The 21,334-nt window shown below is 34.3% G+C and overlaps 5 protein-coding genes across 8 annotated transcripts in view; 3 read left to right on the top strand and 2 right to left on the bottom strand.

Moving 5' to 3' along the window:
- The first annotated feature begins 26 nt into the window (after positions 1–26).
- On the top strand, positions 27–8,122 carry LOC108908629 (gem-associated protein 5). Of its 4 annotated transcripts, XM_018712722.1 has the most exons (16): positions 27–66; positions 184–365; positions 611–746; positions 805–1,036; positions 1,090–1,400; positions 1,461–2,098; positions 2,488–2,688; positions 2,742–2,984; positions 3,048–3,219; positions 3,279–3,456; positions 3,576–3,976; positions 4,033–4,204; positions 4,299–4,598; positions 4,653–4,800; positions 7,330–7,593; positions 7,648–8,122. In XM_018712722.1, exons 2-16 carry the CDS (start codon positions 193–195, stop codon positions 8,093–8,095), a joined length of 4,017 nt encoding a protein of 1,338 aa, XP_018568238.1. In that variant the 5' UTR covers positions 27–66; positions 184–192; the 3' UTR covers positions 8,096–8,122. The 4 variants fall into 4 exon arrangements, with proteins under 4 accessions (XP_018568238.1, XP_018568237.1, XP_018568235.1 ...); XM_018712721.1 differs by having other exon boundaries at positions 611–740; positions 1,090–2,098; XM_018712719.1 differs by having other exon boundaries at positions 1,090–2,098.
- A 304-nt stretch (positions 8,123–8,426) lies between these two features.
- On the bottom strand, positions 8,427–11,450 carry LOC108908630 (mannose-6-phosphate isomerase). Its single transcript, XM_018712723.1, has 6 exons — positions 11,055–11,450; positions 10,854–10,995; positions 10,654–10,803; positions 10,434–10,601; positions 10,176–10,378; positions 8,427–8,747 (listed from the first exon to the last, which is right to left on the bottom strand). Exons 1-6 carry the CDS (start codon positions 11,370–11,372, stop codon positions 8,547–8,549), a joined length of 1,182 nt encoding a protein of 393 aa, XP_018568239.1. The 5' UTR covers positions 11,373–11,450; the 3' UTR covers positions 8,427–8,546.
- Positions 11,451–11,677: 227 nt separating this feature from the next.
- On the top strand, positions 11,678–13,380 carry LOC108908634 (tRNA pseudouridine(38/39) synthase). The gene is made up of 6 exons (XM_018712730.1): positions 11,678–11,961; positions 12,015–12,429; positions 12,485–12,632; positions 12,683–12,830; positions 12,882–13,025; positions 13,076–13,380. The coding sequence occupies exons 1-6, from the start codon at positions 11,759–11,761 to the stop codon at positions 13,314–13,316; spliced, it is 1,299 nt and encodes a 432-aa protein (XP_018568246.1). The 5' UTR covers positions 11,678–11,758; the 3' UTR covers positions 13,317–13,380.
- On the bottom strand, positions 13,318–16,735 carry LOC108908635 (ATP-dependent DNA helicase DDX11). Its single transcript, XM_018712732.1, has 10 exons — positions 16,408–16,735; positions 15,917–16,357; positions 15,700–15,866; positions 15,131–15,645; positions 14,947–15,074; positions 14,358–14,897; positions 13,896–14,136; positions 13,710–13,840; positions 13,444–13,659; positions 13,318–13,391 (listed from the first exon to the last, which is right to left on the bottom strand). Exons 1-10 carry the CDS (start codon positions 16,555–16,557, stop codon positions 13,365–13,367), a joined length of 2,556 nt encoding a protein of 851 aa, XP_018568248.1. The 5' UTR covers positions 16,558–16,735; the 3' UTR covers positions 13,318–13,364.
- Positions 16,736–17,198: 463 nt separating this feature from the next.
- The window catches only part of LOC108908603 (dynein heavy chain 1, axonemal-like), a 90,238-nt gene continuing 86,102 nt past the window's right edge, over positions 17,199–21,334 (top strand). The window contains exons 1-2 of the mRNA XM_023454208.1: positions 17,199–17,489; positions 18,774–18,881. Coding sequence (XP_023309976.1) covers positions 17,199–17,489; positions 18,774–18,881 — 399 coding nt within the window. The remainder of the gene's footprint in view (positions 17,490–18,773; positions 18,882–21,334) is intronic.

Below are 21,334 nucleotides of genomic sequence, written 5' to 3'. Positions count from 1 at the left end.
GAATTTAGTGGATTTAGTGGTTAGAGGTTAGAGGCATAAAATTTGATTTGTTTGGGCGGTTTTGTGGTAAGAAAAGAACGAAATTAATACGTATTAAATTAGAAAAAAAAAATTAAATGTAAAAATAAGTTTAGTCATTTGTCTACTTTAATTGAACCTCTAATTCTAATGTGTGTTTTTTAGATTTGAAAAATGAATAATCTAGTAATTCCTCCTTCTGCCAATTGGTACGAAACTTTAATTTTAGCATGTGCACCTGATAATACGTTGATATACGGTTCAAGAAATGATATCGTAATAATATACGATTCCCCAGATGACCAACCATCAGACGTCAAGATAATACACAGGGCCCATTCGCAAAAGTAAGTATCGAATATGTTTCCCAGTAATCCCAATATTAGAGTCGTTTGTTAGCAATTCTGTATAAAAGATAAGAGTGATTGTGGCTGTCTGTATACTTTTTTTTTATTAATGTTGAGATAAATATGAAACATTCTTTGTTTTTATGAATTTTTTATTATTTTTTATAAACTGTAATGGCAGCAACGAATGTAATGAATTACAACTTTTGTATATTAAGGAACTAAAATATGTTCTTACATTTTAGAATTATATCCACAAACATAAACAGAAATTGGGGACAACCCCATAAGCTATTGGTGACTGTCGCAGAGGACAATGTTGTTAAATTATGGGATATAGAGACAAGAAAAAAGAAACTTGGTCATAATGCACATGTAAATGTACGTGTTTTAAAATTTGAAAATATTTTGTTCTTAACGTGTATGATCAATTTTCCAGGTTGGACACGCGAAGGTGATTGGGGCCACATTTGCTGGCGACGACAGAGTCATAAGTGCTTCCGAAGATGGAATAATTATCGTTTGGAATATAACCCAGAACCAAACTAACGTTTTGAAAGAAGTTTTCGGATCGAAAGTGACTATTACCTGCATATCAACATGCCCACACGCAATCTGGCTAACGGCATTTGGACTAAAAAATGGTTTAGTCATCGTAACTGACCTACGAAGTAAGTGTATATGTTTATTTACTATTTTTATATGATACATGTTTTATTTTTAGAACAAGGAAAGGTTCTTTATAAACTCAGAGGGCACGATAAATCCGTGTTGTGTCTGTCGTGGTGTCCCGCACCCGTTAATATATTCCCGAAGGACCCCCGTAATTACGTAGGTTTAAAAAATCCAAGTGGAAGTGTCATCGAACGAAGTCGCGAAAAGAAAGATGCGGGTTCGGAAGGCGAAACGGATAAAATTTTAGAAATAAAATCTAAAGTGGTTATCGAAGAAAGTCCTGAAAAAAAAGATATGGCTTCTCCTGAAGGCAAGGCGGATCAAATTTTGGAAGCCAGTCCTAAAGAATCAGTGGAGCAAGTAAGTGAAAACGTCAAATCCGATAAGGTTAATAAAAGGAACATTTGGTCCAATTTGAAGCATGCCGATGACGATGAACTTGGAGTTTCGAGTCAAGAGAACAATCATCCTCTACTTAGAGACGTCTCGAATGTTGACGATTTTCTGAAAGAATGTCAAAATTTAAGGAACGTAATTATAGGACGTGCTGTGCCTGAAGCGACTGATGAAAAATGCGACGGGGAGAAGGAAAGGGTAATTATCAAAGCGAAGAGAAAGCAAGATAAAACCAGGGAAACTCGACAGAACTTAGAAGATCAAGCAGGATCTTCCACAAATACCAAGAATGAAACTGACGAAATTAACGATGTTTTGGAAACATTTGAGAAAGAATTGGACAAGTTAGGGAGTAAAAGCGAAGCTGATGACTTACCGACCGATGAAGGTGCCGAAGAAGTGAAGCCACAATCGTCTTCAGACGAAACTAACGTAGAAGAATCAAAAGATAGTATTAAAGGCACTGAAAGTGCAGAATCTCCTGGAGTTGACTCTGATAAAGTCGGCCTAGAAGCAGTTGAAGGAAAGATAAATGATGAAAAAATTGATATAGCACAGGATAACGTGACGTGCGGCGAAGCCAAAAGAGAAATACCTGTAAACGTACCTGTAGAAGAAGAACCGCGAAGGGAGTTCCTGCTTGCTTCGTCTGGGAAGGAAGGGTAAGTTTCACAGAAAATATATGATTGTTCACGGGGTATGTACCAATTTTTTTCAAATTCCAGTCGAAGTTGGTCTATATTCAAAAGGTGGGTGAAAAGTAAATTTTCTGCTGCCAAATTTCAATTCAAGGTGTCTGATTGTATGTTTTTTTGTTGATTGACATTAAAATTTAAAAAAGTTTACATTTTTCAAAAATATCATTCTTCAAATTTTAATTTATTTTGAATTAGTAAAATACGGAGATAAATACATTAAAAAAAAAAACAGTCAAAATAGTTGCAACAAAACAAATTAAATAAAATTAGATTTTTTTCAATTTTTTGACAATAAAGGAATTTTTTTGTTGAAATGTGTGTTTCTGCGCTTATCATTGACGGAACTTTTCTAGAAACATATACATTTGGAGGGCAGGCACCGACGGCAGAATGCAGACATTCCTGAACGTCCCGCACAAAACAGGTCATCGTAAGTCCGGCAAATCCAGCTCCGACAAACTGTGGATCGTTTTGTGCTGGATCAGCCCCACGGTACTTCTCTCTTCCTCCAAATCCGCCGAGCTTATGAAGTGGACGTTACCAAAACCGAAAGAGTACGTTTAACACTGTCGGAAATTAATGTTCCTAATATCTCGTATTTTTATAGCAAAAAGAAGCAGTTTAGCGTCCTCCACTGCGACCACAACTCTATGCTGTTCAGCATTGCTGCCCCGATTGTGTTTTTAAACGAGCACAATTGGCTGGATGAAAGAAAAATGAATGTGTGGACTGTCGGGCACGATCGGCTGTTGCTCAACACTGACTTAACGAGCGAAAGGAAGAACTTGGCGTGCTATCCTACCTTGGGGAACGCTGAGTGCCTCGCTTTGTCTCCGGTCGATCCAAACAGGTGATATTTCACGTAAATCTTAAATGTCGAGTAATTTTTTAAATTTTTTACATGTTTTTTCAGATTAGCGATCGGTACGGCAGAGGGTGTAATAAAAATCTGGGACCTGAGTCGTCCTAACGTAAAGAACATCGTAATGACGAGTTTCTTTCAGAAAATACAGAGCAAGGTCGTTACGCTGGCTTGGCACCCGACTAACGAGTTGATTTTAGCATACGGAACGTCCGAGGGAAGGGTAAGAAAGAAAAAGGTGTATTTTTTTGAGTTTTCTTAACTATTTTTCTTCATAAACAGATAGGCTTCTTGGATACGAGTAACAAATCGAAAACGCCCACGGTCCCGCCGAATTATTTTAAATCGCGGATACACAAGCTAGAATGGGGCCCTATAAATGGCAATAAAGAGGATTTAGGGTTGTTTGCGGTAGCGGAGGGGAAACTTGTTATATACAGTGTGAAAAAGTCAGAAAAAGGTAATAACTCTAATTTTGAATATCCTACAAAATATTTATGTACCGCCCCTTCCGCCATGCAAATCGTTGCTTGAAAAATTAGTAGCACCCTTTATAACCAATTTGACTTAACGTTTTAGGTCCTACGGAAGTGGACGTTCCAGACGACACCTTCATGTACACCTTTGCCTGGAAACCCGATTACACGATGCTTGTCGTCGGCACGAATTCAGGCACGGTCGTTTTGTATTCGCCTGACTTAAAGATACTGTCGACTCATTACTTCCAACACAGACTGAACGACATTTATTGGCATCCGGACGCAGCGCAAAGCGACCCAAACGCCTCGGAGCGTTGTTACAGGTTCGCGGCGATTTCCAACTCGAAAGACGTAATCGTTTGCAACTTTCAACGGGATATAGCGGACGGGGAGAAAATCGTGCTGAAATACGAACAATCTGATGAAATAATTAACTTCGTTTCTTGGAGTCCTTATGCGTCGGATGAATTGGTCATCGCTGGCGACGACGGGACGGCTCAGGCGAGTTATTTTTAAATTTTTTTGTTGAAATATTTATGAACGTATGGTTTTTTCAGGTGTGGAACGTAGAGGGTAATACCGTTACTTCAACTTACACGAGTCCGAATTTCGAAGGGATTTTGTCTTCGATTTGGAGTCCGATCGACTCCGATTATATTATATCTGCTGTGAAAGACCACACGATTAGAGTCTGGAGGATTTCGGACCATCCCCGACAAGAAGATAAAGGTAAGACCTTTAAAAATTAAAAAAACTTCCATTCCGTACATTTGTTTTACGATAACATTTTTAGTGCTATTTTTACTCTGTTTTCGTTTTTCAGAAATTAAAGAGTTAAGGAAGAAAATCATCAAGGAGATTACGAAGGAGCAGATGGACCTGTTACCGAAAGCAGAAAAACCGCAGGAAGAGCCCACTCCGAAGAATAAAGCGACGAAAAACAACCTCCTGCCGAACTTCTTCTACCCGAAAGACACCCCACAAGTCATAGACGACCTTAAAAAACTGTTCTTGTGGAAGGAAGGCTCGCACAATGTAGAAGCGGGAGGCGGCGATAATAATTGCAATATTTTGAAGGTGTTCGGGTCGAAGAGCGACATGTTGGACGTAATTGAGCGAAACGGTGAGTAACGATTATTTGTAAGTTGCCAAGTTTAATAAATTGGTATCGTTCTAGACACCGCTCATCGAGAAAAAGGAAAATTTAGTTTGAGCAATACCCTGTCGCTCTTCAAGGGCGATATCGGCAGTAAAATTAAAAAGGCGGTCGACGAGAAGAGGGTTAATCCTTGGATGATCACGATGGCGCCCATGGTATCGCCCAAGTAAGCACGTTTTTTTTAACTTTTTTTACGGAAATCCATTTTTTGGGGGTCCTCGTTTTTTCAGTTCAAAATTTTTTTATTTTCTCAACTGGTTTGAGCTACCGCAAGGATTTTTTTCCAAAAAAAATTGAAAAAATTAGTCATATTGTCTATCGTCATCAAAATTTGGGAGTTTTAAGTTGGAGTGTCGCGAAGATTCTTCCGCGTATGCTGAAAAATTAACAATTTTTCACATATAGTAAAATTTAAATAGTAATTTCTGGGAAACCATAGGGTACTTTTTTTATAAAATTTTCGCTTGACATGAAGATGTACATCGTTTGTATGTGAAATTTTTTTACTTTTTTTCAAATAAAAGGTTATCGACGATAACAAAAAACTATTTTAAAAAATATTTCGACTAGATTCAACGGATAATTAATTACGTTTCTTCCGCATAACACTCTGTTGTCATATCTCATCAGGTGAATTGTTATTATGTAGTTCGCCTAAAATAGATCAATATCAGAGGTCGTTGATACAGAGATTCATGGACTAAACACAGTGCTTTAAAAAAATAGTAAGAAAAAAAAACGTAATTTTTTGTCTCTTTGATGTAAGAGGGAGCAAGCTAATTTTTGCTGGAATATCTTCAGGACAACTCGCATAATAAAAGTGTAGGTCTCTAGATCTGGGTGAGGTCCGGAACATTTTCAAAATTGCAAAATTGTTTAAAAAATTAAAAACAATACCTATTTTATCTGAGTTTTTTACTTATTTCTTGGAACCTATGCATTTTGGAAGAATATTGGAGTGGAAAAAAAGTTTTAAAATTGAATTTTGCACAATATACTGAAAGTTAAAAATGTTTAAATTTATTACCGATGTTGCAAAATAGCAATAATTGATAAAAAAAAGCAAAAAATTTAAGTTTTTTGGATAATTTTTTTTAAATGTTTTAATTGCTCCGAGGGCATGCTAATTTTGGTAAAAAAAACTTTAGAGTATAATAAAACAACATACCAAGTTTCATTAAAATCGGTTTTGAGTTTTTGAAAAAAAATTTTCAAATTTTCAAAATAAAGCATCTAGATTAGGGTGGCTCAAAAAAAACAAATATATTTTTTTCGTGTTGTGAAAATATGTTAGTTTATCATGTTTTAAGTGCCCCCTTAAAAAATCAGCTTAAAGAAAGGTTTTTTTAGAGGTCGCTCAAGATTTTTAAATATTTCCAAAATCGTCAAAAAATTGAATTTTTGTTTCTCGTTATTTTATCATTTTCTAGGTCGAAAAAAAAATCTCGATTCTGAAAATTTCAAATCGATATTTTAATTTCTAAAGGCCACTCATAATTATTTTAACTTTAAAAGTAGTGTACCTAAAAAGTTTTCGAGCGACCTCTAAAAATAATTCATCATTTTTTTTTATTGAATTTGATGAATAAAAGAATAGACATAAATCACGAGACACTTAAATTTTAAAAAATTAAAAAATTATAAATATTTGGTACTCACAGTGCGGTAGTAAATTTTGCCTCGAGAAATTGTTTAAGTGTCTCGTGATTTATGTCTATTCTTTTATTCATCAAATTCAATAAAAAAAAAATTATTAGTTCGTTGATATTTAATTTTAGAGGTTGCTCGAAAACTTTTTAGGTACACTACTTTTAAAGTTAAAATAATTATGAGTGGCCTTTAGAAATTAAAATATGGATAAAATAGCGAGAAAAAAAATTAAAAAAAAAATTGAAATTTTGACGAATGAAAATTTTAAAAAAATCTTAAGCGACCTTTAAAAAAATTTTTATTGAACTCATTTTTTGAGGGGGCTCTTAAAACATGATAAACTAACAAATTTTCACAAGACACGAAAAAAAAATCTAGATACTTGAAAATTTTTTCACATAGAAAAGACGGCTCAACCTTTCCAATGGTTTTTGAAAAATTTAAATGGGTTGATTAGGACGGCCACAGGAAATTTTTTTCAATTTTACACAATTGGATTACATTTATCAATTTGCAATTTAATTTTTTTCAAAAATTATAATTTTAAAGTACTCGGGAAGCCTTCCTCTCCCACTTTTCATGTTTTGAGTCAATTTTCGCACGTGCGAGCGACAGCTTTTCCGATGATTTATCTATGTTGCCGATAACTTATGGATATGAAAATATATAAAAACGAAGCCACTGGATCAAAGATTATTGCTAAATTGTTTATAAATTAACGGTAAATTCCGATAAACTTTGACCGCTTATATCTCGAGAACCAATAAACGGAATTTAATTTTATTTTTTAAAAGTAGTGACTATGATTTACTGTTCGTTCATACTTAAAACAATGCAGCACTATTTTGCTAATTTACTAACTTCATAAAAAATAGTTAAAATTAGCTAGTTCAGCGTATTTAATTTATATTTTTCCCTAATGACGACTTCAAAAAGCCAAAAGTAGAAAGATAAACATTTTTGTGACACAAACATAAAAATTACCGATTTGCTTCGAATTATCTCTTAGTAGAGCGTAATTTTTTTTCCCCGTTTTTTTTCCTAGACTTTGGCAGTCGGCTTGTGAAGTGTACGCCCACCAACTATCAGAAACGGCCGACTCGGATCCAGTGGAAATAGCGACCTACTACCTAGCCTGTCACAAGGTGGAAGAGGCCATCGACGCGTTATGTGAGGGCGCGATGTACCGCGAGGCCCTAGTCCTAGCTAAGTGCCGTTTACCGGAAGACGACTCCACCATAACGAACGTCATGAACAGGTGGGCGAAGTATTCCGTCATCGTCGGAAATTTCGAAGCGGCAGCGCAGTGGTAAGAAAAACTACCCATGTTTCTAACGAGTTTCTCATATTTTTTTTTTTACAGTTACATTTGTTTGAAAAAATACGAGGACGCGGCTTCGGTGCTGTTTAGGAGATCCGACGTGAAGACTTTGAAATTCGCCACGGAACTGGCGGAGAAATCGGGAAATGAGGAGTTGCACAAAGCCGTCCTCTTCAGGTACAACGCGTATAGGGAGGAGAACGGCACGGAGGAGAAGGAATTGCCGAGTAAACTCGACGCTGTTTTGAAAAGTCATCTAGAAAACGGTGGCGAAGATAAGAAGGCGGTTGTAGAAGAAACGGTGGATTCGCATGATGTCGATGGTGGTGTCGTAGAAATTCAAAGTGGAGAAAAGGCTTGTCTTGAGGACGATAAAATAGAGGGACGTGTGGACGAGGAAAAAGTTTTAAATAAGGGAGAAAATGGAGGAGACGTGGAGGCGACAGATAATCCCACGGGAGAAATAGTGCCGACGGATAACGTTCAGTAACATGTATGGCTGGAATTTATGATATAATCGGAGAAAGGTATGAGTAAACGTAACAATTCACCGACTACAAGGAAAAAAAACGTTCGGATTGAAAATGATTTGATTTTGAAAAAAAAAGGAAATATTTCGAACCGTCGATCTTTAAACGGGAATCCAACTTAATTTTTTGTTTAATATTTTTGTTTTAGGAATTTTTTTAACAGTGACTGATTTAGAATAAGTCTACGTTTAGTTAAAGTTATGAGGAAAATTTTTACTTAGTTGATTTTTTTAAGTAGTTACAAACATTTTTTTTGTTAATAAAAATTATTCGTTCGCAGTTTTTTTTTTACTAATACCGTATATTTTCAATATAAATTATCTCTTGTACAGTTGCGACAAATTTTCTAATACCAACACCAAAGACGTCGAGCTACTTAGAAAAAAAATTGAAGCATTGACAACCCTGTGATTAAATATTTGCAAATGCTTGATACATCAGCAAATCTTCGGTAATATCGGTCACTTCCAACACTTCATTTGCAGGAAGGAACAGTGTTCTTCCCGGTTCCAATATCCCTCTTCCATTGAAGTTCGCACTTCCCGAAATCACGAGTACAATGCTGGCACTTTCTCTTTTTAAAAGTTGGTACTTCCCCGTCGAAGAGGAAATCTAAAACGTAACCACAATTTACTCGGCACAGGGTATTTTTTAGGTTAAGAGGGCTCTATAGCAAATAGGCAACCAGCAATACATTTTTATAGATTTTCTTTGTCTAAATATGAATTAATGCACAAATAACAGACTTTCCTCCATTCTAATGCATATTTTCTATAAAATGGACGTACTTTGAAACTCAAATAACTTTTTGTTGTAAAGAAATTTGTAATTTGCCGCTTTTGAACATCCTAAATTACAAATTTGTTTGCACCAAAAAGTTATTTGAGTTTCAAACCAAGTCCATTTTATAGAAAATCTGCTTTAGATTGGAGGAAAGTCTGTTATTCATGCATTAACCCGTATTTAGACAAACTGTGTAAGAAAATCTATAAAAATGTATTGCTGGTTGCCTATTTGCTATAGAAGCCCTCTTAAGAAAACAGTTTTAATTACAACATAGATCTCCAATAAAGTACGCAAATTTTTCCACTAGTTTTGCACCCACAAGTTATAGCTCGGCATATCCACAACGTTTTCCCGGGATCATTTCTATTTTCTACGTCCTCGAGCATCGTTTTAATTCACCAGTATAACAAACAGAGATGTATTTAAAAATTTTACAGTTTCGGAATCGTATTCAAAAACGGTGAAATGAGTCGATGTATAACTTTTACATGAACAAATATTTTTTACTGTAGTTTCTCGAAAAACGTACATTTTATTGTAAAGAGTGACCGCAAAAATCGCCCGTTTTCTTACAATTCGCAGAGAACTAAAAAAAATAGATAAAAATATGTTTTTAGTCTCAAATTACTCTTCGTAAAAAATTAAGATGAGCATGGCTTTTAGTTTTTTGAAAATTTTCATAAATCACCCCTATTTAGGGGTTGAAATGACGCCCAAAATGAAGAATTGAATATTACCAATAATTATAAAAAACTATTAGCATGATGTGAATTTTTCTATCGAATGATTCTTGATACAAAGAAAGATTTACTCTCATGAATGAAATAAGCATGTTGAATTAGAAAATCCACCCTTAAACTCGCTCAGGGGGTGGAATCATCCCCAAAAATAGAAAATATTAGAAATAATTGTAAAAATTCTATAAAAAATATATTACGATAATTCACATGCTAATAGTTTTTATATCAATTCGTAATATTCTAATTCTTCATTTTTGGAATTTTTTCAACCCCTACGTAGGGGTGATTTTTAAAATTTTCAAAAGCTATGCCCTTTACAGTTTTTTACGACAAGTAATTTGCGACCAAAAACATATTTTTATGTATTTTTTTTAATTCTCTGCGAATTGTGAAAAAACAATCATTGTTAAGTTATTTTATTCTCAGACGATACAAAAACGTACCAAACTGACGAACATTGGGTCACGGACGGCGAATACTGGTATGTATAACTTATATTTGAAGTACCGCTCACCTCTATTCCAGCGACAGCAAAATCAGGGACCGGCGGTTTATACAACTTTGTGCAATTATCCTCCTTTATCGTGTTGAATAGCTTGTCTGTTGGATTTTCACCTTTGTATATTAACATTCCACATAAAGTGTCTACATCGATAAACTTGGGAGTCAAACCGGCTCGTACTACGTTATCCGAGCAAGCCATGTTTTCTATACAGTCTAAAAAATTATGTGCAGTTTAAATACATCTTTTTTTGACATGTATGTTACTCACCGCCAGAAATATAAGCGTGGGGATCATTAGCCGCCAAATAAATAGCCTCCCCGGGGCGTAATTGCATGTAGTTTAAGAAATAGACCATTAAAATTCCATTGTCGTAAGGAAATTGTTCATGCAGACGAACCACGAGATCCGCCAAATATATTTTTCTTTGCGCATCATCTGAAACGATTTTATCTACAAAAATTCATAAGGTTATTTGTTGAGAACGTACCAATCGTTTCGTATCGTTTTATAATGTTGTCTATCGTTTCCGCCATCATAGTTTTGTCGCAAGTCAAGACGGATCTAAAAGCTTTCTTTAAGAACAAATTGTCCTCTTCGATGTTCTGGCCGTCTACTATGGAAGACAGTTCCGGAATCTCTAAAAAAATATTTTAAATATACAACATAAAAAGAAAATTTTTCAGTTACCTTCGACGAATTTTCTAATCTCTTTAATGGGACGAAAGCCACATAATGCTTCAAAGGGGGTAAGTGCAATTGCGAGCTCTGGTTTATGATTGGGATCCTTGTAAATGTCTGGATATTTAGCATGAAGTTCCTTTGCATGTTCCTACTAAAATTTGTATATTACGTACTGTTACATTAATAATCTTGTAAAGTTAAAATTACCTTTGACGGATGTGCCTGAATAGACAGCGCTTTCTCTACAGAAAGAACTTTGAACAAAAAGGGAAGTTCACCGTCAAACAAGTTTGATACTTTTTCTCCTAAATATTCAGGATGATTAGATATTACAGATGACAACTTCTCTCCGGTTTCCTTCACGATAGAGGGTGCATTGATATGAGTCCCCATCCATAGTTCAGCGTAGGGTACATCCTCATTTAATTTAAAATCTTTATCCACGTTGCTGATTAATGTAGCCACTTTGCTCTTAGAGCCTTTTTTACCCCAAGCATAGTTTTGCACTTTACACAAAAGTTCCATGACTTTATATTTGTATAGTCAGTTACATTTACTTATGCGAATTGAAAAAATTTGATTTATTGATAAGTTGAGGTTAAGTCAAAGTTAAAAAGTCACGCATAAGTAGCGTTTGGTATTGACATTTGAAAGCTCTGGATATATTTTATCCTTTTTTAATCGCAACTGATGAAAAGACAACGCGCAAAATCTAGAGCATTTACGTTTTAATGTCGAACGCTGCTAATAAATCTTAAAGTTTATGGCTATATCAGGTAGTGCTGCCAACTCTATGAAATGAAATTCCCACAGCAGTTCCAAATAAATATTTATTCTGCTTAACCTAACTTTTTACGAATTCAATTCAAGTTCTTGTTTATGATTTATAAATGCCTTAACATTAATTAAAAATGGATCAAAAAGTTTGTATAAAAAAGCAAAATAAATCAATAGAATTTGAAGAACTGGAGAAGTGTACGAAAGAAGAGCTCATCGAAAGAATTAAGACCTTATCGGCTCACAACACACAATTAAAAAACATAATAGCTAAAACCGTTGATAACAGTAATAGACAAGTAGAACATAAAAACCTAAAGTCGTTCGATTTTTCCAAGTAAATCACGAAACAATTGTGGTGACATAAAAATTGAAATTCTTCGTTTTCAGATGTAATTTAAGACACGTTGCCCTTAAAATATTCTATTTAGGATGGGACTACAAAGGATATGTCACACAGGAAGATACCACGAATACGATCGAGCATTACATATTCGAGGCCTTAATTAGAACGAGGCTTATTAAAGACCGTACGTCGTCAAATTACCACAGGTGTGGACGAACCGATAAAGGAGTGAGTTCGTTTGCACAAACAATTTCTATTGATGTAAGAAGCAGCTTAACAAAAGACGAGCACGACAGGATAGATAATGAAATCAACTACTGCAAGATATTAAATAAAGTATTACCAGACAATATACAATGCATAGCTTGGAGTCCTGTGAACGCTTCTTTCAGTGCTAGATTCGATTGCAAAACGAGGACTTACAAGTACTTTTTCCCAAAAGGGAATTTGGATATAGAGGTAAAATATATTAGTTTTAAGTAATAAATTTTAACTGGATACTTTTTTTCATTAGAAAATGAGGTTAGCTTCTGACAAGCTATTAGGAACTCACGACTTTAGAAACTTTTGTAAAATGGATGTAGGCAATGGCGTCGTAGAATTTATAAGAAACGTTTTGCAAGTAGACATCTATCCTGTGAATGAAAACGACTTGACACAGGGTTAGTTAGTGTATCGAAGTATAATTTCGAATATAATTATTTTTTTTCAGAGTATTCGATGTACGCAATATCGATCAAAGGAAAAGCATTCCTTTGGCATCAAATACGGTGTATTATGGGCATTTTATTTCTTATAGGACAGAATAAGGAGGAGCCGAGTGTAATTGATGAATTATTTGACGTTAAGCAAAATCCCAGGTAAAAAAAAGGTAGTTCTCTGTGTAATATATATTAATAATTTCATTCTAGAAAACCGGAATATAACATGGCGAACGAAATCCCACTAAATTTATTCTGTTGCGAATACGACGATATAAAATGGCACTACAACGAAGAATCTCTAAGTCAAGTTATCGATAAACTGAACACAATTTGGACGTATTCCGCTGCAAAGTAAGTTTTTATTTCTCCCGTTACGTGTCAGAACTAAGTTTACTTTACAGGGAAAGTATGATAAAGGAAATGGTGCGGGAATTAAATGAAGAATACCTGCGGGTGAAAACACCGGAACTTCAGAATGATAAATATTTAGGGGAATGCCTTCTACAGGGCGTAAAATCTAGGAAATACACTCCGATAATGAAGAGGCCTACCTGTGACAGTCTGGAGGACAAAATAAAACATTTTGCAAAGCGAAATCGGATCGAGGTTATCGGCGGGGAACCGGAAAAATTAAATATGTAACAATTTTTGTTTTGCTTTAATTTTTTTACAAAAATACAGTAAATGTTATTAAGTTGCCTTCTTTTCTGAGAAAAACTAAAAAAAAACAAATTACCCACTTTTCTATACATTTCGTAATTTACATTACCTTCTGTAGAGCGTTAAAAGCTTCCTCGTAACAGCACACTCGTAACGATCTCTTGATCCAATTCGGCAAAGCGTTTTTAACGGAAGCCCGATTATACCTTTCGTCCAGCAATAAAACTGTCGCGTAATCGTTTTTATGCCTTACGGCCCTCCCTATGCACTGATTAACAGCCTTCATACACAGATTTTCGTAAAACTTTTTACCCGATCCCGAACCCTACAAAACAAACAATAGAATAAAAAGTATCGTTGATTACGATGCACCACCTCTTTCCTGTCTAAATACGTCATCTTTTCTTTTAAGTCGGCTGCCGTAATATTCGCATACGGCAAACCTACGACTATAACGCACCGTCCCAAGTCGTCGCTGAAATTTAAACCTTCGCTTAACTTGCCACCTAAAACAATAGTGAAAAATAGAAGACGAATGTAAATAAACGTTAAACGGCTTGCCTACAACACTAAATAAGAGAGCACCACTGCTTGAAGGCCTTTTTATAACTTCTGCGTATTTCTGTAAAACCGAATCGACAGCTCCAGACGTTTGGGGCTCCCTGAAAACGGGCCTGCCAAACGTTACGTCCTTCAGTTGCTGCCACACCCAATTCTCGTATTTGTACGACGGAAAGAAGACCACTATGCCTCCTTTGACCGACTTACAGACCCGTTGGATGATCGCCTTCAAATTGTTTCCCTAAGGAAGGTACCAAGAGTAAAAATTAATTATTTTTGTGCTATTTTATAAAATATAGGTATATGATAGATTTAAAATATTTTTTAGTCACTTAAATTAAAAAAAAAAACGTATTAACTATTTTTTAAAGCACTGTGTTTGGTTTGTGGATCTCAGTGACAGTGACCTAATATGCAGATGTAAAATAGCAAAAAAATAAATAATACTAAATATAGACATACCATAGACAACCGGTTATCGAAATTAAAAAGCAAATTCTCCCGATTCGGCCCCTTAGTTACGATAACGGGCAAAATATTTTCCGGTGGGATGATATGATCGCACGAGAACTCCATTATCCGATCAACGGGAGCGCCCGCGTTGATGAACAGCCGATCTCTGAATTCTGAATTTGGTTTCATCGTACCACCCGCAACTATAACGGATCTCGCTTCTTTAATTATATCGTTGAAACTCGAGGATGGGTTCAACAGCAGAAACTGCAGTTTACACTGTAACTTATCCGTGTTTCTGACCAACAAAATTCTACCGTCCTCGTAGGAGTACGTCAGGGATTCCAAGAACGATACGACTGCTAATAGGGGGTTACTAACGGGTGGTACGGTGATTTTTGACTTGTTTTTTCTTTCAGTTTCCGCTTCTGGTGTGTCGGTATTAACTTTTTTGTTTTCTATACTTGCTAGAAAGTCTTTGACTCCTTTTTTCGCCGGTTTTTCAGACACCTCTTCGTCTTCGGAATATTTTATAGCAAAACTTCTTAACTGTAAAAATAATGTTAAAAATCGTATCGTTTACGTTATATTTTGTTACCTTTTGAGCGATTCGGCTGTCTTTACAAAACTTATACAATTTAAACATGTTGTAGTTGTCGACTTGTGCCGTTAGCACAAAATTTTCAATCGTATATATTTCGGTCGTATTCACATTACTAGTTTTATCTAAAACAATAAAAAAATATATAATACTCACGTTTTATAAGCTAAAAATCCGTTACCTAACATTTGCCACAGTTTAGTGACAACGAAAATGATCTGATTTATCGTCAACAAGGTCTGGGCAGAAAAACGAGTGTTGTACCTATTTTTGTATCGTTTAAGTTGGTTCAGAGCATGATACAAGTGAACGTAACTCAAATCGGCATTGTGCATTTGCGCCAACGCTTCCAGTAAGTTGTGTGCCTCGTCTATTATCACAACGTTACCTTTAAGCTGAATTCCGTTAGCTTCTCTCGTTGCTTTGTGTAAAATAGTATTGTACGGTACTAAAACGATTTCTGCGTCCTCCGCAGATTTCCTACTGGCGTAATAAGGGCAGGCGTTTAATTCTTTGCCGCTGTTCACGAGATCTTCCACGTCTTGTACTTCGGTGAGTGCCCAGTTGCTTAGTTCTTCAACCATTGTTTGCTTGAAATGAGGGCATCGGCACGTAGATCCTTTTTGTTTCTTTGTCACTTTACCATCGTCATCGGTTTTTAACTGGCTTTTGGATTTTTTTTGCATATCGATGCACCTTAAAGTACCAGTGTAACAAAGATAATTGTGAAGAACTTATTAATTTGCTTACCTTTCGTTTATCAAAGACATATTTTTTAGCTTGGATACCTCCGGATTAATGCAATAAGTTTGCCGAGAAGCCAATGATGCTACTCTTAAGTCTTTACCGTAAGGGGATTTTATAATCTCCCCAACAAACTGTGACAGTTGCGAGTGTGTCCTGCTGCAGATGTATATCTAAAAATATGTAATAATTATATAACACTTAATCTTATAGTCTTAATTACCTTTATTGAGTGGAATTTACTTTCCTCCTCTTCATCCGACAAGGATTCTTCTTCATTATTTGCTATACATTCTTCTAATAAAATGTCTTCATCATCAATAAATTTCTCGGGTAATTCCCCCAAATCATCTTTATTGTCATCCTTATTATCCCTTTTAAAAAACTTTCTTCTTTTATCAAATTTCAATTGTGTAATTTTCTTCAAATTTTCAATCTTCTCGTCATACTTGTTAATTTTATCCCGTTCAATTTTTAGAGAATTTAGCATACGTGTTACTTCTATTTCTTTAGACTGTGAAGACAACCAATCAGTGTTCTCTGACTGTAACTGTTGCTTCTCCGATTCTAGTGCTATGATTTTTTCGTTAACTTTATTACGTATCAATGTGTTATGATCCTTTAACCATCTAATTGCTCCACAAAGGATGCTCAGCGATTTTCCCTAAAATGTAATAATGAGAATAATCTTCACCTCGAAATGTAAATACCTACTGTCCCAGTAGGGCTTTCGAATATGCCTAGTTTTCTGTTTTCCAAAGCAAAATACAATTTCTGCATGAACTGAAGTTGTATATCATATGGTGGAAATGGGAAATCAAATTTGTCCGGTATTGGTAACACATCTTTGTATTCATCTTCCATTTTAACAAATAAATATTATCTTTAATATGTTTCTTAATTGAAAATACAATAGAGGTTAAGTGGTTTGTCAAGATTTCCCGCCAGTTTCCCTTTCCCATATTTGCCATATTCGAAAGTTTATTGTTGAAACTATTTTTTGTGTTCATTAAATTTAGGACTCAGAAAGATCTGAAAAGAATCCGGTGAATTATAACGGCTCTGACCAATGCAAAACTTTATTTTGTTCCTCTTTAGCTGTACCAATTCTCGAAATTTTCGATTATTTCTTCCGGTTCCATTTGTTTTTGTTCGGTAGGCAACATACAATGCAAGCATGTGTATACTTGGCTGCATAAGAATTTTTAAATATTGTAAATTATGTGCACGATCCGTAAAAAAGAATTATGTGCTTGTAAATGCATTAAAAATGAACAAAACAATTATAAATACATCTTTCTTTATTTATAGGGCAGCGATCACGGTAAAGATGCAACTTTTCATTATGTTCCGTACAACAACATATTCTCAAAGCTGACAATGAGACAAAACCGTCTTTAGAGGAGCACTTTCAAAATCAACGTAACTTTAAAATCAAGTGTGTAGAAACAAAAGCTAAACGAAATGACGACTGTCTCAGTGCCATTTACTGTTGTGACATTTAAATGGAGAGAAGAAATACTGATGAAAGCAGTAGCAGTAGTAAAAAAGAAGGAAGTAATAAACAGACAACCGAATTTCCTACTCGAGGATACTATGCTGAGCTATTGGCGGATTTAAACTATGCTGTTAAACAAAAAAAGCTGTACATAGGAGCGCATAAAAGAACAAATTTTTTATGGCAAATAAAAACAGAAGCTCACGCCCCGATCCTTCGCCAGTTTGTCCAGCCGGAAAGAAAAGCATTTCTAGCCCCCGCAGAAAGATGGATGACCTTCGATGAGGATAAACATATCGTGAGTACAAATATCTATACTTAAATCATTCAATTTTTTTAAAGTTTTGTTATTTGATCGTATCTATAAGTAGGTATTCAAAAGTGTTTCAATAATGCAAAGAACAGTGTGTAAAGTGTAGGCTAAAATCGAGAAAGGCGTTTGCAAATATTGGTTTATAATATAAACGTAGGTATTTAGAAAATTTCCATTATATTACAAAGTTGCGCATACTAAGCCAAAATTAAATCGTTCCTCAAACATTTACCTATATTATGATTAAATTCAGAACGGAAATTGAATTTTTGTAATAGCCACAAAAGGTAATTTGCTAATTTTTTATCCATAAACGATACAATTTGATGTAAATGCTCAGCATATACTGTGAGTATTATTAGAATTATGTTACAAAATCTTATAAGTATTAAATAATTCTCTATTCTAGTTAATATTTCTCTAATGTTGAGATTCTTTCGCTCTTAATTAATAAATATTAGATTTCACCAAATTGCATTATTGGATGATAAGTAAGTACAATTATAAAAGAAATTGAATTGAATCAATTGAACCCCCTTGTTATTGTCTCTATCCTATCATGATAATCCCTTTTCCAATAACGATATATTTGACATCCGCAAACGCATTATACAAATAACAGATTCTAACTCCAACAGCAACGTTAATAGATTCATTTTAACGTAACAACGACGTACGTTATTTAAGGTGGCCATATTCCTGGCCGAGAAATAGTGAAATTTCTGGCGTTTTTAGGTACTGAAATCTTTAAAAGTAAAACGTGTAGAACGAAAATAAGCACAAAAATAAAATCCTTGATGTTTTGTTTATTCATTGTTACCATTTAAATTTACTCAAATAAAATAATAACTAGAAAAGAGCGTTTGTAAAACATGCGTTTGCTGTTATTCTAACCCCACATTTTAAGAATTATTTTCACGTACTTATAAATAAAAGTAAACAATTTTATATGTAGGACTAAGCAAGTAAATGTTATAAGAATATTTACTTATTGGAATTATATATAAAAAAGTTAGTATTTTCGTATATTTCAGTACCTAAAACCTTGATGGTTTGATCGTTTTTTGCACGTGTTTATTCGTTTCACTGCGGCGTCTTTGAAAATACACAGGTGGCATGACATAACATTCCTATTATTTGATAAGCTTTAGATTATTCAGTTATTAAATGTTTGAAATTATTTGTCTTTGCGGAAAACACTATTTAAAGAATATGGGGCCTTTAAGGGGTTTTAGAACTTTATAAATTTGTTATTAACATTATTTCCAGAGCTTTCCCGTGGATACATTTAAGCCTAAAGTCCAGCTCCAACACGAAGTTGAACCGAAAACTCTTCCTAGAAACGTGGCTATAGAAAGAAGGCGACGAGAGTACCAGGTGAGTATTTAATTCACGAAAATTGGCAATTTATTATCGACACATCCCATTTAATTAGGATGATTTATTATTTATTTCGTATCTTACTTATGAAAGACAATACGCCAATTTTTACAAAAGAAAAGTTTTATGTGTGGATTGTTTTCTATTTAATGTTATTCTTTTATTTAATCACGTGCAACAAAACAATAGAGAAATTCTTTTTGTACGTGGTCCAGAAGAAATGTCAGCAATTTCTTACTTTAATAGTCATTTTCATAAAATAAAAATTGAAATTGTTATTTGAAAAAAAAAACATGTCCAAATAAAGTGCAATTTTTTCGAACTCATTTTTTGATCCTTAAAGTTAATAAAATCGTAAAAAATTTGTAATAGCATGATAATACAACTCTTTACGAGGAAAATAAGACGAAAATCCTTACTGTAGGGCCATTCGCTGAGAGGATCTAGCCAATTTTCGAGAGCGCCTTTTTTTAAAAAAAATCGATATACTTATCTCGAAAAATAATTAATATTTTTTAATTTTTCAAAAGTGTAACTTTTTGGCTTGCCGCGGGCTATACTTACAGTAAATATTATAGGACCGTAAATGTAAACGAGTTCAAGAAGAAGAGAGAAGATTTTTAACGGTTTTTTCATTATATCTCGAAAAATAACGCGTTTTTCCTTAACGTTACTAAAACAAAAAATTTCTGTTCATATATTTACCATTGTTTGTCCATCTCCAAAAATTAACGCACGCGTACGGTGACCATAGACCATAGAGTAATCATTTAATACCTGTTTTAAATGCATTTACATATAGCATATACAGGGTGATTCAGAACTTATCCAAAAAAAAATTTTTGAATGTACAGGGGACTCTTACAAATATAATCTTGTAAAAAATATCGAAACGGGTAGTTCGAAAATGATTTAAAAATACACTTCTGCACGGCACTGGGAACTGGTCCACTGTACAACCTGACCTTCGCGGCGACCGGCGCGGCGGCAAAGTGTAATCAAAACTGAAGGGACAAAAAAAAAATCCCAAGAAAGAAATTAATTAATAAAATTTATTTGTGGTTTTAATTAATAAAATAATTTGGCATTTGAGCCTGTCTAACCTAGTTTTTTCGAACTAACATAAATGTTGTCTTGCTTCACCATAAATTAAAACGATATCCATCAACTGCGAATTGCTTGCTATACCCGTAAGCCATTTTTGACACTTGAAAAACTAATGTAAACACTATCGCAAAAACCTTAATACTAAAATCGGATTTCAGTATCCGGAATCGCGCGTACAACGCACAACGTGAATCAAGCTAGAGACTGCAGTAGCCCAACGATGTAAAGGTTGTAAATATTACAACTTCAATAATTTCTTTCTCGGAAGGTATAAGAATTTTACATTTTTTTTTACGATATTGATTCCATTTTTCATGACGCATTTATTCCCAATTATTTTTTGGATAAGTTGTGAATCACCCTGTATACATATACTGGGTGATTCATAAATTGTGACCAAAAGTGAAACCTCGTATTCTTTGGTGAATTTTAAGGAGAATTTTTTTGCTATAAAGTTTTTATCTAGGACGCTTCGTTATAGGGTGTTAAACTTCAAAAAATATTTTTAATTTTTTTAAATAATTTAAAAAATAGTAAGTGAAATAGTTTAAAATTGCGCACATGTATTTATGTAAACATTGTCCAAAATCTGAGGGTTTTTTCTAAAATTTACGTGCTCCAGTGGCGGAGGTACAGGGTATCGGTGGCATATTTTTCTAAATAAAACAGTACGCCACTGCCTTACGGTAACAACCATGATATTTTCGGATTCGTCTTTTAATTTTCTACAGATTACTACTCTCTTACGTTTTTCGAAAAAAAACTGATTTTCGAGTAAAACTAAAAAATCAATTGAAATCACTTTTACTTAAATGACATGACATGACTAATCATTCGTTTGTTTATTCGAATAAAGAAATTAATAACACTAGTAATCATTTTAACGATTTTATTTGAGTAAATGCTCAAAAATACCTCAATTTCCACGAGAACAGACGCGACATCTTTTTAGTAACGAAAATGTAATTTGGTCGAAATTTATCGTTGCTTGAATCTTATGAAAAGCATTATTTATTCTTTCTTCTACTGTTCAGAATGTCAAAGTTGCTATCGCAGCCTACTATGTAATTTTAAACCGCATTTTATTTCAATATCGAAATGAGTTTTCAGTTGGTTTTTTAAGTTTTACTCGAAAATCAGTATTTTTTCGAAAAACATGAGAGAGTAGTAATTTGTAGAAAGTTGAAAGACGAATCCGAAAATATCATGGTTGTTACCGTAAAGCAATGGCGCACTATTTTATTTAGAAAAATATGCCACCGGAACATGTACATTTTAGGAAAAGCCCTCAGAGTTTGGACAATGTTTACATAAATGCATGTGCCCAATTTAAAATTATTTCA

This window comes from Anoplophora glabripennis, unplaced genomic scaffold, assembly GCF_000390285.2.
Source record: "Anoplophora glabripennis isolate ALB-LARVAE unplaced genomic scaffold, Agla_2.0 scaffold248, whole genome shotgun sequence".
Classification (NCBI taxonomy): Eukaryota; Metazoa; Arthropoda; class Insecta; order Coleoptera; family Cerambycidae; genus Anoplophora; species Anoplophora glabripennis.
Note: the sequence above shows the minus strand (reverse complement) of the source record. Positions and strands in the feature narration are given on the sequence as shown.

Excerpts from the sequence above, each read along its gene's own strand:
- LOC108908630 (XM_018712723.1), bottom strand. The coding sequence starts at position 11,372 with ATGGAACTTTTGTGTAAAGTGCAAAACTATGCTTGGGGTAAAAAAGGC. Across the intron at positions 10,804-10,853 it reads GATTAGAAAATTCGTCGAAG|AGATTCCGGAACTGTCTTCC; the intron begins GTAACTGAAAAA and ends ATATTTTTTTAG. Across the intron at positions 8,748-10,175 it reads TTGCTGTCGCTGGAATAGAG|ATTTCCTCTTCGACGGGGAA; the intron begins GTGAGCGGTACT and ends GTTACGTTTTAG.
- LOC108908629 (XM_018712719.1), top strand. The coding sequence starts at position 193 with ATGAATAATCTAGTAATTCCTCCTTCTGCCAATTGGTACGAAACTTTA. Across the intron at positions 366-610 it reads CACAGGGCCCATTCGCAAAA|AATTATATCCACAAACATAA; the intron begins GTAAGTATCGAA and ends CTTACATTTTAG. Across the intron at positions 4,801-7,329 it reads GCGCCCATGGTATCGCCCAA|ACTTTGGCAGTCGGCTTGTG; the intron begins GTAAGCACGTTT and ends TTTTTTTCCTAG.
- LOC108908635 (XM_018712732.1), bottom strand. The coding sequence starts at position 16,557 with ATGGAAGATGAATACAAAGATGTGTTACCAATACCGGACAAATTTGAT. Across the intron at positions 15,867-15,916 it reads GTAAATTCCACTCAATAAAG|ATATACATCTGCAGCAGGAC; the intron begins GTAATTAAGACT and ends ACATATTTTTAG. Across the intron at positions 15,075-15,130 it reads TAAACTGTGGCAAATGTTAG|ATAAAACTAGTAATGTGAAT; the intron begins GTAACGGATTTT and ends TTATTGTTTTAG.
- LOC108908634 (XM_018712730.1), top strand. The coding sequence starts at position 11,759 with ATGGATCAAAAAGTTTGTATAAAAAAGCAAAATAAATCAATAGAATTT. Across the intron at positions 12,633-12,682 it reads TGAAAACGACTTGACACAGG|AGTATTCGATGTACGCAATA; the intron begins GTTAGTTAGTGT and ends ATTTTTTTTCAG. Across the intron at positions 12,831-12,881 it reads GACGTTAAGCAAAATCCCAG|AAAACCGGAATATAACATGG; the intron begins GTAAAAAAAAGG and ends ATTTCATTCTAG.